Genomic DNA, 15,498 nt, shown 5'->3' on the forward strand with positions numbered 1-15,498 from the left:
GTGAGGAACAGTCTTTACATAAGAACAATGTAAAAAAGTCTCTAAAATTCAGTGTGGGCCAGGAGCTGGCCCCAGGTCAGATCCTACATCTCCTTGTCTGCTTTGACAAGGAGTTTTGACCAAAACAAGAAGTTTTGGTCACCTCGTGTTTGCACCTGAAACCTTGCTTCACCTGTGTCCACCTCAATTTTCTCTTCTGTAAACTGGGGTTGTCAATATCATTCTCATATGGCTACTGTGATGATCTACTTAAGCAATGGCTCAAAAGCCCTTTGGGAAGGCTGGAACACATGAGAGATTCATAATAATTAATACATAGTGGATATTATCATATTCATTTTGATCAATATTGTATGTATATTAATATTATATTATAGACTGTTACATTCATACCAACAACATAAATATAAAAGTACCCATATCATCTTGATATGACTAACATTACTATATTGCATTATTAAGATGGTAAATTTTTCCAACAGAAAGAGATGTTCGAATACAAAGCTGAGTTTCTTCAGTATGTATTCTGTTCCCTGGCATTGGTGGCATCTACTGATGTGGAACACATTTGGGGTACGTATGGGCCTAAGGAGTGGTGCAGGGTGGGGCAGAGTAAAGGGAAAAGCACTCGGCAGGGCTTTGAATGATGGGCTCCCAAATCCCTTCTACCCTAGAGGTTCTATGGAAAAAATGATCATTAGGAAAGTTTGATCCTACCAAGGAAAGGTTACACTATGACAGAGGAGAAAGAATTTATGACTATCTTACACGGACCTCATGCTGTATTTCTTTTCTGTCCTACTTCTGGTCTAGCCTTTGGAAAATGCCAGTGTAAATTCTGCCAAGAGAAAGATAGTGATGATCTGAGCTTTAAAAGTGATCTTAGAAATCTAGGATTAAAAGAGAGATCCAAGATGGCTGATGATTAGCAGCTCGGGCACGTACCTCCCAGTGAAAGAGCAAAGAACGAGAGGACGCCACACTTTCAGACGAATATTAGTTGCTCACGGACCAGGAGATTCCCAGTGGAAGAGCTCCACGGGTCGCCAGGGCGACTCTTGTGGCCGGCGTGGCGGTTTGGCTGGTGCCTTAGCACGCCAGTTCTTGGTGCAGAGTCCGGAGATTGCCGGGCAGAAAAGCACCATCAATCTTAACACCGCTGTTTTGGCCGGCTCAGTGGATTGCTCAGATTTCGGCGCAGGGAATCAACAAGTTGGACGTCAGAGACCCAGTTAGAAAGTCGGTAATTATAAAGACGACAGACGGACAAATATATAATGAAGGGAAGAAACCAGCGTAAAAAGGTAGAGAATACTCAAAATCAGAATGCCTCTCCCTCTACAGGGGATTGCAATTCCTCATCAGTAACGGAACAAGGCTTAATAGATTACACGTGTGTTCCAATAACAGAAGCAGGTTTCAAAACGTGGGTGATAAGAAACTTCTGTGAATTAAAAGAACTTGTTCTAACCCAATGCAAAGAAACTAAGAACCTTGAAAAAAGGTTTGACGAAATGTTAACGAGAATGGACAATTTAGAGAAGAATATAAGTGAATTGATGGAGCTGAAAAACACAACACGAGAACTTCGCGAAGCATGCACAAGTCTAAACAGTCGAATTGATCAAGCAGAAGGAAAGATATCAGAAGTCGAGGACCAGCTCAGTGAAATGAAACGAGAAGACAAGAATGCAGAAAAAAGGATGAAAAGGAATGAGCAAAGTCTCCAGGAAATATGGGACTATGTGAAAAGACCTAATTTACGTTTGATAGGTGTACCTGAATGTGATGAAGAGAATGAATCCAAGTTGGAAAATACTCTTGAGGATATCATTCAGGAAAACTTTCCCAACCTAGCAAGGCAAGGTAATATTCAACTCCAGGTAATACAGAGAACACCACAAAGATATTCTTCAAGAAGACCAACCCCAAGGCACATAATCGCCAGATTTATTAGGGTTGAAATGAAGGAGAAAATACTAAGGGCAGCCAGAGAGAAAAGTCAGGTTACCCACAAAGGGAAACCTATCAGACTTACAGCAGATCTCTCAGCAGAAACCCTACAAGCCAGAAAAGAGTGGGGACCAATATTTAACATCCTTAAAGAAAAGAACTTTCAACCCAGAATTTCCTATCCAACCAAACTAAGTTTTATGAGTGAAGGAAAAATTAAATCTTTTGCGAACAAACAAGTACTTAGAGAGTTCACCACCACCAGGCCTGCTTTACAAGAGCTTCTGAAAGAAGCACTATACATATAAAGGAACAACCAATATCAGCCTTTCCAAAAATATATCAAAAAGCAAAGAACTTTAACACAATAAAAAATTTACATCAACTAATGGGCAAAACAGCCAGCTAGCATCAAACGCCGGTATTAAACTTATATATATTTTAATTGGATAAAAAGCCAAAACCCATCGGTATGCTGCATCCGGGCCCATCTTACATGCAACAATACACAAAGACTCAGAGAGAAGGAGGAAGATTTACCAACCAAACAGAGAGTAAAAATAAACCAATAAACAAAAAGCAGGAGATGCAATTCTCGCCTCTGATAAAGTAGACTTGAAAGCAACAAAGATCAAAAGAGGCGAGGAATGACATTACATAATGGCAAAAGGATCAATGCAACAAGAAAAGCTAACGATTCTATAGATCAACGAGATAGAAAATTAACAAGGATATTCAGAACTTGAACTCAGACCCGGAACAAGTAAACTTAATAAACATTTATAGAACTCTCCACTTCAAATACACAAAACATACATTACCACCTCACACCTATTCCAAAGGTGACTATATAATTGGAAGTAAATCACTCCTCAGTAATCGCATAGCATTTCATAGGTTTAAATGAAATATTGGTTGGCTGTTTGTTATCTTCTTCCCTTATTCCTTCCTGACTACATCATTAAGCATAATTATCAGTACAAAAGAGGTTTTCAATACCCATTACTAAATTGCATTCTAGCCTGGGCAAGAAATCAATACTCCCATTCTCTCTCCCTCTTTCTTTTCCTTCTCCCTCCTCCCCATTCTGTCTCTCTCTTTCTCTTCCTTTTTCCTCTTTCCTATTTTCCTCTCTTTCTCTTTAAAAAAAAAAAATATATATATATATATAATCTTGTATTTTTCCTGAACCAAATTAGGATGAATGAAATAGTGAATGAATGAATGTATGAATGAATTTGTCTATCTGTCTATCTATCTATCTGCTATGCTTTAGCAATAGAAACAATAAAAAAAATTGCCACAAGATAAAGGTAAATCTAGAATTTTGACAACTTCATCTAGAAAAGAAATAACATTTTCATTTCTAAATTATATTCATGAGAACACATAGCCTACCATAATATTAGGGATTAATAGAACAATTAATCAGTATACATTTATTGAGTACTTGCCATACGTCTGGTATTGTGCAAGATACTATGAATGTCAGGAAACCACAAGCCACAGAAATAAAATACAGTGTCTATTTTTTTTAGATGTTCTTGTTGCCCTTTAAGGTTGTTTAAGCCTTACCCCAGATCTACACAGGTCCAGAATGAGATGAAAGACTAATAACATGCAGAAGAGAGAAGCATTTTGAAAAATGCACTTTAAACTTTCCTACTTTTTCTTGAATACCTGGCTAAATCCAAAAAAGAAAGCTTTCCACCACCCCTCCATAAAAAAAAAAAAAAAATTGGACAGCTCAGTTAAAGGTAAGGAAAAGGTTGAGAGGTTATCAAGGCACGCTAAGCTAACATAAACTTTAGCCTGGATTATCTGCATTGGATGTTCCTGGAGGTCGAAACTCACAGTGAATTGGCAGGGATTTTCATGGGCACAAAGTGACTCTCAGAGAGGAGACGTAAAGGAGTCGCTCTAAGAAGGTTGCTTACAAGGGAAGTCTTATACAACCTTACACAATCCAGTGCAAAGCATTCTGTCTTTTAAATTTCTTGTTTTCAGCCATTTATGCTTCCTGGAAACAGAACTAGAGGAGTAGATAGGAAAATATACCCCATCCCAAATTGGGTACCTGAACCTGGACGCTGTGGGGACCATCACTTGAGGATAGAGAATGTTGGCTGATTTTCTGAGAATGCCCTGGAGGCAATAGAGGGCAGTGGAATCAGACAGTGAGCATTACCTTGATCACCACCATCTTATGGAAGACAGGAATTTCCATCATGGCTCCTCCACTAGCTGTGTCTCTGGGAGCAAATGAGTTAAGCAGTTTGAATCTCATTTTCTTCCTCAGTGAAAGCAGAATAGTAATTGCACCCTGTCTTTGTTGCAGGCTTGCTCTGATGGTTGTGAGGCTCAGTGTGAAAATGCTTTGCAGTCTGAAGAGCTGTGCCAGCGGGGCAGCTCCTGTCTGGGCTGATTCTTCTCAACCTTGCAACCCAAGCCTGTTGCCCTGCTGCCTCTGCCCTGAGAACCCAGTTCCCTGCTCCTGTCCATTCATTCCCTCTGTCACTGTGCCCATGCTGTTGATGCAAACAGTTTATCTCTGAGGGAGGGTAAAAAGCCCTGGGGCAGTCCCTGGCATGTACATACACACTAACCATTGGATCACGCATTCATGGATCATGGACTTATGGTCTCCATAGAAGAGAAAAACAGGGCAAATATCGCAACTTAGTGTCTCAGGGTGCTTCTCCAAGCAGCAGATAGTTAGGGTTAGGGTTAGGGTTAGGGTTAGGGTTAGGTGGATGGAAATCTTTTTTCTACCCAAGCCTTGAGTTCTCACCTAAGTGAATACTTCCACAGGGTTTGGGGGAAAGCTGTTAAAAAGAATCATGTAAATTCACTCCACAAGTAGTTTTGAGCACCTCCTACAGATGAGGAAGCTTCCTCATTTGTAAAGTAAGGATGATAATGCCCACCTCAGTAGGTGGAAATGAGGATGAAATGAGAATGTCATGAAAGCACTTAACATGCTTGACACAAACTAATTGCTCAAAACTTAACACATACACATACACCCTTGTGAGGCAGAAACTATTATTGTCCCATTTGACAGACGAAGAAGGAAAAACACAGAGGGGTTTTATGACCTTCTCCGGGTCAGCCAGGTGCTAGTGAAACAGCTGGGACTCTGGCAGGATGGAATGCACTTATCAGCCCGTGACAGACAGTGAACAATCAATAAGTTGTAGCTATTTATATCATCAGCTCAAAGCTCTTAAGACTCAGCTCTATGCGCAATGGCTGTTCTGTAAATATCAGTGGAATTATTGTCTTGCTGGATAAATGAGTACTGCCCCATTGCCCCAAAGGTTTCCACTTTTAACTTGTCCATTCCCCGGTAGCTGAACTGTTATTTTGTCATCAGAGCCTCAGAGTCAACCTGAGAGTATAAATTCATATCTTGGCATTGTTCATATTCTCTCTCTTGAAGCCTGGCCCTTTGAAAACACGATAATATTTATTTATAATAGAAGTGCTTTATGACTTGCTTGCCCTCTAAATTTCCTCTGCTCTTTGGGGAAGGCTGCTGACAGGCGGTGAGACTTTGCTTTAGCTCCTGGGCTGGGACCATAATTAACTGCCAAGGAGAGGGAGCCAGGCAGGGGCAGCCAGCAGAGAAAAGGACGAGGCTGTGTGCGCTCATTTAAGAGGCTGGCTGCCAGTCAATCGTCAGAGGAAGGGGAGATTATGCTTAGCCTGCGGGCTTAGACAACGGTGTCAGGCCCAAGAAAAACAGGCAGCCTGGTTCAAACTTGAGAGTTCCCCATTTTAAAAGGCTTGAGCATGTAGATTATTGGCAGTGGTGGAGTCCTCAGTGCCTGTTTCTGGGAATCTCATCAGTTTGTTCTCTGGAAAGCAGCAGCAGTTTAGGGTTCCTAGTCTCGAGATTGACAAGCTTTTTCCTAGGAATTTAGACTGTCATCCTGTCATAGCTACAACTAGAGGAGTCTGCCTCCCTTGAAGTGTGACGTTACTGCAGGAACAGTTAAGGCCAATGAAATGTTCATAGATTGTCAGACCTGGATGCAATCTTAGAGTGGAGTGTTTGTCAACACAAAGGCTAAAAGTCATCTGCATCTGTAGCGAATCAGAATTGCTTGGGCTGCTTTACCGAATTACAAGTCCTGGTTCTCACCTGACTACTTTATCAGAATTCTTGAATTGTGGTTTCAGGAATCTCAATATTTAATCAGGTTCCCCAGGTTATACCATTGCACAGAGATGCTTTACAAGCACAGATATGGAGAAGCAGATTCAGTCATCTGAATTACAGATAGAGACACTGAGCCATTTAAATTCATCTCCAAGGAGAGAGAAAGACAAATAATGCCCATGTCTTCTGACTCTCAAACACATGCTGTTCTGAAATGACATCATGTTTCCTTTGGCTTCAAGGAAACTAAAAAGTTTCCTTTACAAACTTTACATTACCGTCTCTTTATCTAAGGTCAAGGCTTAGCTCAGGCAGGGGGCAACAGGCTTTGGCAGATCCAAAGTCCACTTATTATTGTTAAAATGAGGAGTAATAGATTTTGGGAGAAATAACGAATTAAAATTTAATAGTGATGTCTAGGAAGAAGAGGTAGACAAAAATGGAATAAAGATATTTGTTGGCTTGTGACTACCGCTTGTTGATCAAGAACGTTTTCTTACGTATAGTTGTCTAAATAAGGCAACTTTATGCTGTCATGGTGGTCTCTAGTTTGCAGGGAGCAAAAACATCTTATGAATGCTGGAGATTTCAAAATGCTTTCCTAGCCATGACCCTATTTGATATTCACCCCACCCTGGTGAGATGTGTGTTTGCATATCCATTTAGGTGATGAGATTGAAAGAAGTAGAGACTTCTAAGTCTAGTTAGCAACTGACTTAAATCCAGAGAACATTAAAAAGAATATTAATAATTTTTTGTGAGTTTGTTATATGCCAGGCAGATCCCTGAGCACTTGACATAAATTTTCTCATTCAATCCTCATAAGCACATTATACATTTATCTAATTCACACCGCATCACAGCAGTGATGTGATAAAGAAACTGAGGTAAAAGGAATGAATCATCTTTAAATTATTTCTCTATTCATTCAACAAATACATAGTGAGATTTTTAAGTTCTGGACATTATTTAGGCTCCAGGGACACTAGGTAAACTGAATTCCTGCTTTCATAGAGATTGAGGAGTGACAACACTCAACAAGTAAAAAGCAAATATATAAATTGCTATGAAATAAGTCAAGAATAGGCTATGGGGAGTACCTGGGCATGGGGAAGTGTTCTGTTTTAGACACTGTGGTCAGATGCTTGATGGTTGAGCAGACATCTGAAGGAGGTGAGTGAAGGAGCATGGAGCTGACCAGAAAGAACAAGTGCAAGGGCCTCAAATGTGATCAGGGTCTCTCTCTTGATTCAGAAAAAAAAGGGGAGCAGAGTGATCAGGAGAGAGAGAGAGAAGTGAGAGATGAGTCAAAGAAGGGCCTGGAGCTAATGTCCTGTAGTGGTAGGGAAAGTCCTTTTACTCTAAGAGAGATAGGAAGTCATTGGAAGGTATTGAACAGTAGAGTAACATGATGTGGTACATATCAGAAGGACTGCTCTGAATGCTCTGGGGGGTAAAACTTACAGAGGGCAAGAGTGGAATTTGCCCAAGGTCATGCAACTATTAAGTGTTTGGTGGTGGTAGGGGGGACACTGTCTGAATTTTCACATCTGGCTTCCTGAACCAGGCTTCCAGAGGAGGCTGAGATCTGTCTAGTGAGCATGCTGTTCTCACTTTCTGTGTGTCCTGTGCTTAGTTCCCTCCTGGCACGTGCAATAAGCTCTCCATGTATACAGGGGATGTTGCCTTCTATGGCAAAGGGCAGGTGTCCATTGGGGTGGGCCAGCAGACAGAGCTGTGCTCGATGTGTGTGGACATTGCCAGAGCTGCTCTCAAAGCCATGGCCTCAGGTAGCCCTCGCTCACCTTGGACTTCTCTTGATGCAGCTCTATCTGAATGTCTGTGAGCTTGGTCCTGAGGTCTTCATTGGCAGCTTGGAGGGCAACAATGAGTGCCTCGGGCTTCTCGCCCTTATTTCGCCCTTTCTTGGACATTGTTCCTTTCTAAATGGAGTCTGTTGGTTTTTAATTTCTTTCAAGCAGGTGCTGCCATGTTACTGTTTCTTATCCTGGAGTGCGATGTCTCAGCATCTACTGTGTGGTGCTCCTTGGTAAGGTCTCCTCAACCGCTGCCCTGGAAGCCCTGAGAAGAGGCAGAGATAGTAGTTATTGTTTTGGCAAAGACCTGGTCTAAGTGCCAGTCAGTCTACTCTCAGCCTGAGTTGCCTGTAAGAACCTCCTTCTAAGGCTCTTCTATCCTCAGTATCTCCTGTCCACTTTGTACGTAAATTTAGAGTGATTTTTTTTCAAAAAGCTTATCTAATTATGTCAATATCCTGCTTAAAATCCTTCACCTATAAGCATATCTCTTTGATGTCTTCGAGTGTTCTTTTTACCTGAAACTGCCTGCTTGTCTATCCTTATCTCCTTTATGTCACTCACTGATGCTCCAAACATAAGAAACATGGTTGTTAAAGGAAGTCACTATGTGATGACCTCATAAGGCACAGAGACCCAACTTTAAGAAAACCCAATATGTAAAGACAGGATTACATGCAATGGCTAAATTGTGAGAAGTGGGGAATAACTATAAATGAATCACTGGATTGAGTCACTCATACATTCATTCATTCAGTCAATATTGTTAGAGCTCCTTCCATATGCTGTGCTAGGTACAGAATGTTGAAATAGGAAAATAAGTCAGAGTTCCAATGGGGAAAAAAAAAACCTATCATTTTTCTCTCTCTCTATCCATCTACATCACCGTTAGTAATCTGATAAGTGTTTTTTAAAAAAATATGCATGAATTGTTTCAGAAGTATAATCAGTGACCTCTCTTTCCACCTGGGGTGAATAGGAAAGGCTTCCTGAAGAAGACACCATTGGCTTGGAACTTGAGGACTGAGCAAGATGATAACAGATGGAGAAACAGGTGAAGCATCATGGGCAAGGAAAATAGCAGTTGCTGAGACACAACAGAGAGAAATCACAGTGACTATTTTGTGGGAAGATATAGGGCCTGATTAATTATACCCCAAAATGTGGTTGATGGGCACTAATGCTGAAAAGCTTTCCTGGAAAGGATAGATGGCAGGGAGGCCTAGAATTCCAAGCTTAGAATGTTTGAATCCTTTTTAAGTAAGCAGTGGGGAAGCTGTTGAAGTTCTTGGCAGGTGTGTGCGCAAACAGAGCGGTACTTTGGTGTGGTTATTCTGGTGGCAGAATGGAGGATGAATGGATGCAGGGAGACCAGATAGGAGACAGCTGAATTTGTCCAGGTAAAGGATGAAAGCCTAATCAGAATGTTGGCAAGAGGAGAGAAAAGGAGTCGCAGGAGGCAAATGTGTCTTAATTTACAAATTCTTGAACACTTCACAGGAACAAGGAGCCCAGAGAAAAGGATACTAAATAATTAAAGTCAATGGGAAAAACATGGCAAGATCCTAGAGAAAGTTTCCCATGCAACCTTTCAGAAAATTGAGCATTGTGTATATTGAGGATTTTCTGTCCAGAGCTAAGGAGATCTCCTGCTGACCACCCATATGTTCCAGCAGCTGCTGCTCTCTTAAGACCATTGTATCTAGCATTGACAGCCATGCTGGGATCCTGGGCTTTGTGCCATCTGCTCATGAGCACTGAAGTTATGCTCTTTGGAGTGTGTCCCTGGGGTAAGGGGACAGGGAGAGATTAAGAGGTAGGAATGATGTCTGCAGCAGTTGTGGAACTGTCCACCACATCCATCCTGTGCCACATGCTAGAGTTGTCCTTCATGCTTCCTTTGCAAATCTGGCCAAATTATTAAAGTTCAGGGCTGTGAGGCCTCTGAGAGGGCACCTTTCTTTGCTTTTAGTCTTGGAACGAATTCAGCAAGCATATATTGAACATTTGTGTGACAAGCATCACTAGGCATACGGACAAATAAGATAGTTCTTAAGCTCAAGTAGGTACTGAGTGAGTAAATTCACATATGTGTATCTAACGGGTTTCTCTCTATTTGCTTTCTAAATGTTGTTGTTGCTCTGGGCTTTTCCAGATGAACTCCACTGGTCTCCTGTATAGTTATGACCCACAGTTCTATATCCATAGCCCCGCCCATTATTCAAACACCGGACTTGTATATACATACAAAACTTTACTTATCAAAGCCACTTGAATATCGGATTGGCATCTCAAACCTAGCATAACTAATACAGATGTCTTTATTACACTAGTCCCCTCAAACCTTATTCTCTCCAGGTTTTTCCAGATTATTAAATGGCAAAACCACATTCTCAGCTGTCCCAGATATAAGCTTAGAAATCATCTTTTCTTCTATTTTATTCCTTGTTTCTCTTTTTCAGTTCACTAAGAAGTTCTGCTTGCTTTGCCTATAAAATGTGACTCTCTTTGGCCAATTTCCCTCAAACCCCTAAAGTGCTGTCAGAACACAGAGGAAAAAACGGAGTTTGGGAATAGCTTCATAGTCCCTTCATTGTTGTCTTCTTGAATGAAAAACAGGCTTTTCTAAGCACATATATGGAGTGGTAGATAAAGAGCTTGAGCAAAAACGAAGTCACAAATTTGCCTAGTATATTTAGAAAAGGTTGTGAACTGGAAGAAGAGAAACAGGTGAGATTTCAAAGGTTCTTGCATGATAGGCTAGGGAGTGTGGAGTGGATTATACAGGCATGCGGAAGCATGGCAGCATTTGAACATATGTGTAATAATAAGAGCTGCTAGTGACCGACTGCTTATGATGAGTCTGTCATTGGACTAAGGGCTTAACATACTGTTCTTACAATTCTCACAAAGTTTAGTGAAAAATGTTGAAATGAAAGATTAGGTAACTTGCCTAAATGGACCAAGTTGATTGGTGGTGATGCTCAGACTCGAATCTAAGCAATTTGAGACTGGGAATCAAGCTCTTATTATCTGGACTGCACTGCCTTGCATTTGCATTTTGGGAAGGTAACCGTCAGGATCGTGGAAGATGGTGGAAGTAAGTCAGTTAGGCTGCTTTGCTTTAATGGTCCATGTGAGAGGTAATACAGCCCTCAACAGATTAAAAAAGGTGGTGACTTTGACACAAGGAGTCATTGATGGAATCATGCCAAATTTGTAAACATTACTACTGGTTTGAACGTTCTTCTCTCCCATTGTAAATATTGAGTACGAGCTCTACAGAACTGCTTGTAGCAAAAATGTGCAAAGAGACACATATAATAAATACATTTTACATCTTAATTTATAATTCTACCTAAAAATATAACACTATGTGCCGGACTTTATCTATTTTTAGCCTGGGAAGTATTGTGAACTTAGTCTCACAAAGACTGAGGAAAAGGAAAGGGTGAAAAAAATGGCATGCACATTCAGAAGAGAAAAAAGCATCACAGGAAGTTATTGATAGTATCAGCTTATGGGTGCTTTAAGGTGAGCAACTTCAAACCATGATCCCATACACCCCTCTGGTGGAGGAGAACTTTCCAAACTCTCTCTGGTTGTAATGGGTGCCTGGCAATCTCATGGTTCTAAGACTTTAATTTTGCTGCATCTCTTTTGTCTCTTTGTGCTTGCTTTTTTTTCTCTTTTCATAACTTCTTTGAGAAGTCACATACTGTAACATTCACACTTTTAAAATGTACAATTCAGTGGGTTTTCATGTATTTACAAGGTTGCACAAACATCATCACAATCAATTTGAGAGTATTTTCATCACCCCCAAAAGAAACTCTGTACCTAGTAGCCGTCATTCACTATTCCCTATCCAGCTCTCCCAGTCCTAGGCAACCACTAAGACTAGTGTTTTGTCTCTACTTAGTTTTGTCTCTATGGCTCTGTCTATTCGGGAGATTGTGTATAAATGGAATCACATGATATGTATTTTTTTGTGACTGGCTCCTTCCACTTTAGCACACTGTTTTCCAGGTTCATCCACGTTGTAGCATGGATTGATACTTCATTTTTAATTGCTGAATAATATTCTATTGTAAGGATAAACTGCATCTGATATATCCGTTCATTGCCTGATGGACACTCTTGCTGCCTTTGTGTAAGTGGCTTAAGGTCAGGTTTCTACAGAAGCTGCCAGCCATGACAGGGGACACCACTCGTGAAGGAGTGCATAAAAGAGAGTGCCTGAAGGTATCACAGCACACAGGTGGAATGTTTCTGGACACCCCAAGAGTCCTTGCCCCTGGTGATGTCTAACCCAGCAGATTATCAGCAGGAAGGATAGGAGCCTTGTTCCACCAAGGGCCAATCTCTGTGGGAGCTTTACAACATAAAAAACTTGAAGGAACTTTAAGTGAGCCCTAGGTTTCTAGCTCCTAGCTGCATGGTCAGGCAGCAGCAGTCCCAGGAGACATTGTGAGGTATACAATATGTGAATTTTAGCTTACTCTTCTGACCTTCCACTGTCCTTAATCAGACACTTCATACAGCCACTGAGACTGAGTTTCTCTGTAAAACTTCTTTCTCTGTAAAACTCTGTCTCTGATAAAGATATTAGAGAAGTTAGAAATTCTTAGAAATTAGCCTCTTAGAAATTCTTGCACTTTAAGAATTTCCTAGTCTCTTAGAAATTCTTGCATTTTCAGAATCATTACTTAAGAGCACACCTTTATGCAGTAATGGATTATTAGTGAAAGAATTACAAGCATCATTCGTTCATTCATTTAACAGGCATTTATTGAGAAGGAAATATAGTGTAGTATTTTAGAGTAGGACTTCTCGAATCTTTGGTTTGGTTGCATCAAAATCTACTTGAGAGCTCTAGTGATAAGGGGCTCCACTTCTGGAGATTCTGATTTAGTAGCAGGCAGATGATTCTGATACACAGGCATCTTTGAGAACTTCTGATTAAGAGTAAGGGGTATGGAGTCAGACAAACTTGTTTAAATCCCACCTCTGCATTTAGTAGCTGTATAATCTTATATCACTTAATTCTCTAGGTCTCAATATTTCTCATCTTTCAAACAGGTGTTGAAGGGATGGGGATATGTAGTACTTAGTACATTGGGTTGCTTGGCAATTAAACAAACAGATGTAAGTGATGCTCTTACACAGCTCATGACACAAGAACTAACCAGTTACTGAGTGTTTTCTATTTCTACTGTTAGCCACAGTGGAGGAAATAAAATAGCCTATAAGCGCTGTCCTCAAGGTGCTTAAATGAAGTCAGACTGACAGCGGATGTGCAAAATTATTGATAACTCAAGTTCTACACTTATGGAAGAGCTCATATACTGCAAGAGCCCTTTATTTAGGCATTGGCACAAAACTCTTGAGGGAGAGAAGCCACTGAGAGGAGAGGCGTGACATCAGCAGAGGCAAATGCAGACTCTGTCCCTACTCACCAAGGTTTCTCCTGGCAGACTACTTCTGGAGACTATAAGTGGGAAGCTCCATCTGAAATCATCTTGAATCATCTACTCCCAACATAGTCCTTTTATATCTTTCAGTGTTTAGGCAGCTTCCAGATCCATTCTTCATAACCAAACTTCCAGGTCTAAAAATTCCCATTCAGCATTCTTCTTTTTTTAATTGACAAAAATGTATGTATTTATGGCATACAGCATGATGTTTCGAAATATGTATAATTGTCAAATGTCTAAATCAAGCAAATTATCATATACATTAACTCACATACTTTTTTTTTGTGGTGAGAACACTTAAAATCTACTTTCTTAGTAACTTTTAAGTACACACCACATTGTTATTAACTATACTCACCATGTTATACAACAGATCTCCATCCAGAACTTATTCCTCCTAACTCACTGAAATTCTGTATCCTTTGACTAGCATCTCTCCATTCTTCCCTCCCATCTGCTCCCCCCTCACCATTCCATTCTCTTCTACTCTGTGAGTATTATTTTCCATATAAATGAAGTCATGCACTATTGGTCTTTCTGTACTTTGCTTATTTTACTTAATATAATGTCTTCTGGGTTCATCCATGTCACAAATGAAAATTCCCTTTGTTTTCAAAAACTGAATAGTATTTCATACCACATTTTCTTCATCCACTTATTTGGTGATGGATTCTGAGGTTGATTTTATATCTTGGTTATTGTGAATAATAGCATTATTCTTTTTTAATGACAGACACTGCAAGGTTAAAATCAAGAAATTGGAAACATCAAATCAATTTTTAAGTATTTACATATGATGAATCTAAGAGTGTAATTGAGTTGTAACTCAGAGGATAAATGCTTGAGGTGATAGATACCACATTCTCCATGATGAACTTATTTCACATTGCATGCACATATCAAAACATTTCATGTACTTCATTAATATATATACCTACTATGTAACCACAAAAATTAAAAATTAAAAAAAACAACTTTTCAGAAGCAAAAAAATATGATGAATCCATGCTATTGATCTTAGGTTATAATCCTGGTTGTACAATTTGTCCAGGAAAGTAAAAATATCCTACAAATACTGTTTTGATGTCCAACTACATTTTATTTATTTATTTATTCATTCATTCATTCATTTATTATTTGAGGTGGAGTCTCACTCTGTCACTCAGGCTGGAGTGCAGTGGCACGATCTTGGCTCACTGCCTCCCAGGTTCAAGCTATTCTCATTCCCCAGCCTGCCAAGTAGCTGGGATCACAGGCATGTACTACCATGGCTGACTAATTTTTGTATTTTAGTAGAGATGGGGTTTTTCCATGTTGTCCAGGCTGGTTTTAATTTCCTGGGCTCAAGAGATCTGCCCACCTCGGCCTCCCAAAGTGCTGGGATTACAGGCATGAGCCACTGCACCCAGCCTCCAACTACATTTTCTACTGACTCTCACATCCTAAAATCCCTACACAATTCTTTGTCGGAAATGTAGCCACATGTGGTCAAGAAAATACGGCCACTGTTTACTGAGTACTCTTCTTGGCTTTTGGTAGACGTTAAAAAGTGTATCATTCCTACCCTTAGATGCCTTTCAACCTAAGGAGGAGACAAATATCTGCAAAAAGAAAACTAATAGTAGAAAGCATGAATGGTAAATGCTATGGATGTAGCTCAGAGTGGAGTGACAAAGCATGAAGACTTCATCAAAAGGATGGCATTGAGCTGAGCCTGAATGATATTACCCACCTTAATGGAGCTCCTACTCTGTGCCAGGCAATAGCATTAACTCATTAAACTATTCCAATTAAACTTTGCAGACATTTATTATTTTTTAGATAGGGAAATTGAGGCTCAAAGAGGTTAATTAACTTGTAAAAATTACACAGTTAGGAAATGGCAGAGCTGCAACTAAAATACACATGTCAGTCTCCAGAGTGGCTTAGCTGTAATAACAGTTTGCTAAGAGAGGGCAGGATTCAGCTCTGGTTGCCGGTAGGCTACAGAGGTGGCAAAGGTGTCAGCTGGGGGCTATGAAATAGAATGGTAGATGGTAACAGCTAAGAGTTTGGAATTTGAAATCAGAAACCGGCTTTGAATACA

General features: G+C 40.2%; 1 protein-coding gene across 3 annotated transcripts in view; it reads right to left on the minus strand.

The window, feature by feature from the left end:
- JAKMIP2 (janus kinase and microtubule interacting protein 2) overlaps positions 1-15,498 on the minus strand; it is a 192,501-nt gene that overhangs the window by 79,876 nt on the left and 97,127 nt on the right. For all 3 annotated transcript variants that reach the window (XM_021664916.2, XM_064366494.1, XM_021664915.2), the window contains exon 2: positions 7,924-8,200. In XM_021664916.2, coding sequence (XP_021520591.1) covers positions 7,924-8,052 — 129 coding nt within the window. In that variant the 5' untranslated portion in view covers positions 8,053-8,200. The remainder of the gene's footprint in view (positions 1-7,923; positions 8,201-15,498) is intronic.

Source organism: Aotus nancymaae, unplaced genomic scaffold, assembly GCF_030222135.1.
Source record: "Aotus nancymaae isolate 86718 unplaced genomic scaffold, 86718_ANA_hifiasm-v0.15.2.pri h1tg000064l_1, whole genome shotgun sequence".
Classification (NCBI taxonomy): Eukaryota; Metazoa; Chordata; class Mammalia; order Primates; family Aotidae; genus Aotus; species Aotus nancymaae.